General features: G+C 41.8%; 1 protein-coding gene across 1 annotated transcript; it reads right to left on the bottom strand.

Annotated features, from left to right (window-relative positions):
- Nucleotides 1-652: 652 nt before the first annotated feature.
- LOC136488445 (uncharacterized) lies at nucleotides 653-3,969 on the bottom strand. Its single transcript, XM_066485376.1, has 7 exons — nucleotides 3,559-3,969; nucleotides 3,242-3,294; nucleotides 3,102-3,145; nucleotides 2,941-2,999; nucleotides 2,794-2,851; nucleotides 1,315-1,508; nucleotides 653-947 (listed from the first exon to the last, which is right to left on the bottom strand). Exons 1-6 carry the CDS (start codon nucleotides 3,967-3,969, stop codon nucleotides 1,339-1,341), a joined length of 795 nt encoding a protein of 264 aa, XP_066341473.1. The 3' UTR covers nucleotides 653-947; nucleotides 1,315-1,338.
- Nucleotides 3,970-4,213: the final 244 nt, after the last annotated feature.

The raw sequence follows: 4,213 nt of genomic DNA, 5'->3' as shown, positions 1-4,213 counted from the left end.
TTACCACCCCTCTTGAGCCGCCAGCGCGAGGACACGTACTAACTCCATACGCGCCACGGGGGTGAAGGTGTCATCGTAGTCGATCCCCTTTTGCTGAACGAAGCCGCGTGCCACCAGCCGCGCTTTGTGCTTGATCACCGCACCCAGCTCGTCCTTCTTGAGCTTGAACACCCACTTCAGGGTGATAGGGCGGTGGCCGTCAGGCAGTGACACTAGCTCCTAGGTGTGGTTCTACTCGACGGACTTGAACTCCTGCTCCATCGCCGCCCGCCATGCCGGATCACCCTACGCCTCAATGTAAGTGGTCGGCTCACCAGTGTGCCTCAGATGAAGCTATGCAAAGGGCCTCACTACAAGAAATATACCATCTTTTGACATTTCATATATGTCATAATACATGCAAAATAAAGTCACAAATCACCATTTAAGAGACCAAGTTGACGAAAAGTCAAATGTCAAAAGATGCGCGTCTTTAATGACAACTTGTGACGTTTATGTGTTCAAGTCATAATATTATGACATTGGTTTTGGAGTCACAAACGTTTATGACCTTTGCTTTCATGTCACAAATTCTTAGACCTTGTCGCATAGGATGGCTCATTGCTTTGGCCTGATCCATACCATCACATGCCCCACACATCAGCACAAACAATCCACATTAACATATGTAGGCCCAACAATATATTCCATTCATGACCAATCAACAGGTTCACAAGTCATACATTAACATATTTATTACATTCATCACGAACACCAAACTAATAGTTCAACGAGTGACCTTAGTCACAAAGTTGTCTAAGATAAAATAAACAGATGGAAATCTCACATCCCTGTCTCACAAGTGACCTTAGTCACCAAACTAATAGTTCAACAGGTACTGGCAGCTAGTTTTTCTTGGTGTAAGGAACATGAGTGAATACCTTAGGTTGCTGGAATTTGTCCATGTCCTGTAGACCACATCAGAAACAAACATCACTTGTTGAAACAAATAAAAAAATCAAAAAGGGACTTTACGTATGTGTAAAGCTGGAAGAAATCAAACAACAATTTATTTGTGCAGCAAATGGTGAGTTACAATAATCTACGCATATATGATCTCACTACAACATCATGCATTCTTTGAACAACACTCCAGATTATATCAATTAAGTGCACAACTAGTCCTGTGTAGTTGTTCAAAACAACATGTTCTACATAGCTCCACATTAAAATAATACAGCTTCAAATTTTTCTCAAATGTATGAGTTAGCTGTGCCGAACAGCACCATCCAAACCTTAAATCGAGTGACTGAACGTCTAAAAAATATCACATACCTATAGGTATGAAGGTGCAATCTGCTATCCTTTTCTTGATTGTACGAATACTTTTATCCTGTCCATTTCTAAGAAACATTCCTGAACTTGGCTACACCCTTCATACAGCGCCATCAAGCAAAATGAGATTGACTTGGTGTAAGAACAGTGCAAGTAGACCTGTCTTGTTACTGCCAGAGGAAATTTATAGTTGGCTACAATAAGAAAAGCAAACAATCATTGCTATGTTGTCATGAATTATATAATGGATTCCAACTAGTCATGGTATGTATGGAACTATTGACACCAAATATTCCATTTTCTAAGCTTTTTTAAGCCTGTTTGTTAGGCTGAAAGCATTCCTTTTGCTTACACTAGTGCATGTCAGTCTTGTATGGTCAAAATATCTATACTTAGGCTGTTGAGATGTGAACCAAAGCATACAGTACTACTACACATGCTTTCTGAAAAGTATATTACTTTGTCTACAACTCTAAATTCAGATTGCTTCTATCATGATATTGATGCTAAGTAATCCATCAGTTTAACAGTCCTAGATCCTGAAAATTTGCAATGAAAAGACAGAGTGAACGAAACACAAAACAGTAGCAAACAAGTACCAAACGAATTCAGTTGAGTAAACAAGCCATTGATGAACTAACAAATTAAAGCAGGCAATGAGTGTCATAGCAATAAAAAATACAGCAGCTACTCACTAAGTAATTCTTAGTACACATAACAAACTAACATTTCTTTTCCCTGTTAAGAGAGAGTTACAGATTAGTACAAAAATAATTAACTTGTGCTGGACTGGGCAAAGAAAACTGAACTTAGTAATAAATCAGCTTTGGAATGTGTACAGGTCAGCCTTAAATTATTTTCAGACCTAAATTTTCAGATCAGACATTATTTTTCAGACCTTGTTGGAATAATGCATAGTCTACAAGCATACAACAATACAGATTACAAGTTGGAATATAAAGAACTAAGCATGGTCAAAGGTGTCAGAAAACCAAGACAAACAACAAAAGAAAACAAGATTTCATTTGGCCGACTCCTCCCTGGTTAACATGCAGCACCAACTCAGCAACTAGATCAACAGAAAGTTGCAAGGTGATCTAGGTTGACAGAACATGTGTAGATTCAGTACCATGGTTAACTCAGATAACAAGGTAAGACAATGGCAAAAGAATGTGACAATAGCAAACACCTATTTTAACATATATTTCAGTTTCATGTTTACAACCAGCCAAGCACTAATTGCAATAATCAAACTAGTGCTACAAGCATGTCCTGCTGCTAAATAAATACATATTATTGGTTTCCAGTCATATTGGAATGTGAACAAGGAAACATCGAAAAAATGATAGACCTCTCCTGCTGCTAGTGAAGGATGCACTGATGATTTGCGTCAAAAAAAAAAGGATGCACTAGTCGATCTAATTTGAGCTAAGTATTTTAAGTACAACATTACTTTGAGCTAATATCATAGGAGCATACAGAAGTCACTTGGAGTTAATATCCTAGGAGCTGTATTTGCTGCATCTGCCAACTGAAACTAGTGTTGCCAATTGATAACAGATGAATAGTCAGTCAGAAAATCATCTGTGCATATTGGCATCCGACCAGCAGCAACAGCTAACTCACCAAGCTATGTGAAGCAGTGACGAAGGGGAGGATGTGGCGTCCAAAGGGTGAGCCCTGTCCTCCATGCACAGAAAATACACTAGAGTGAGCCCAGAATAATGATGGTGTCAAACTGAAGGCACAGGATTTTTAGGTTCTGATATTATAGGAAATGGTGTTACCTAAATTTCTATCAAATAGTTCAAAACTTGACTTTTTGGGAAATCTGCAACATGCTACAGCAGAACACCTCAGGAACTCTACAGTATTTCCTTTCTTAGTTAAAAGAAAGACGAATTTAAATGACAACCAAAAAGCTTACCGCTCCAATTTGCCATCAGAACACATCTGGTAAGAGCTTGACATATTGCCCACCTAACAAATATCGTGAGTTGAGCATACAAAGTCAGGTTAGCAAGTAATAATAGTACAACAACAATCTCAAATCAGCCATTTGCTTCAAAATAAATCTCAAATCAGTAGTGATGCCTTGAAAAGACAAATCTCTCGTTTTTAACACCCAGTGGCTAAAATTGGACATTTATGACCCATTCTAACCATATCCAACCAGTTTATAGAACCCTAGTTGCCCAAATCGGATGCCAGGGGAACTGGAGGTAAGTTAGGGATGGGGCTCACCTTGGTGTGGACTGAAGGAGAAGGACGTGTGGATGCGCGATGGAGTCGACCTGGGGGTCGAGGACGTGGAGGGTTGTGTCGTGTCTGCTCGCCGCTGAAGACGACGGTGGGGGTGGGGACGCGGAGGCTGCGCCTTGTCTCCTTGGAGATGGGGCAGCTCGGCCCTACATCGACGGGGTGCCGGGGATGCGGGGCCGCGCCTCCCGGCTCGACGCTGTGACGACGGGGGCCGCACCTCTGGCTCGGCGCTGGAGACGATTGAGGTGGCGACAGTGATAGGTGCGCCGCGCAGGATGGGTGGCGGCCTAGCGGGGAACGATGGTGGCGCTGTGCGGGATCCGGGAGGGAGTCGGGCGGCCGGGCTGGTGGCGAGGGTTTGGGGGAGGGGTGGGTCTTTTTTGTTTGGGCCATCTTTTGCCGCTTGACTTGCCCGCGGACCGTGGTTTTGGGCTATTGGCGTTCGCGCATTGTTTTGGGCATTGCCTTCTTTTTTGAATTTTGCCGCTTCTGTGAGTTTTAGCGGGCTAACATTTTTCATACACAGACGTTTTCAAATATAACGTTTGCATACACACAATCCAAATATGTTTTTAATGTAATTTTTCGATCTTAGTAGGAGTACACATAATTCAGTTTGGAATTTGTTTCAATTAAC

The sequence above is a fragment of the Miscanthus floridulus genome, chromosome 10 (genome assembly GCF_019320115.1).
Source record: "Miscanthus floridulus cultivar M001 chromosome 10, ASM1932011v1, whole genome shotgun sequence".
In the NCBI taxonomy this organism is placed as follows: Eukaryota; Viridiplantae; Streptophyta; class Magnoliopsida; order Poales; family Poaceae; genus Miscanthus; species Miscanthus floridulus.
Note: the sequence above shows the minus strand (reverse complement) of the source record. Positions and strands in the feature narration are given on the sequence as shown.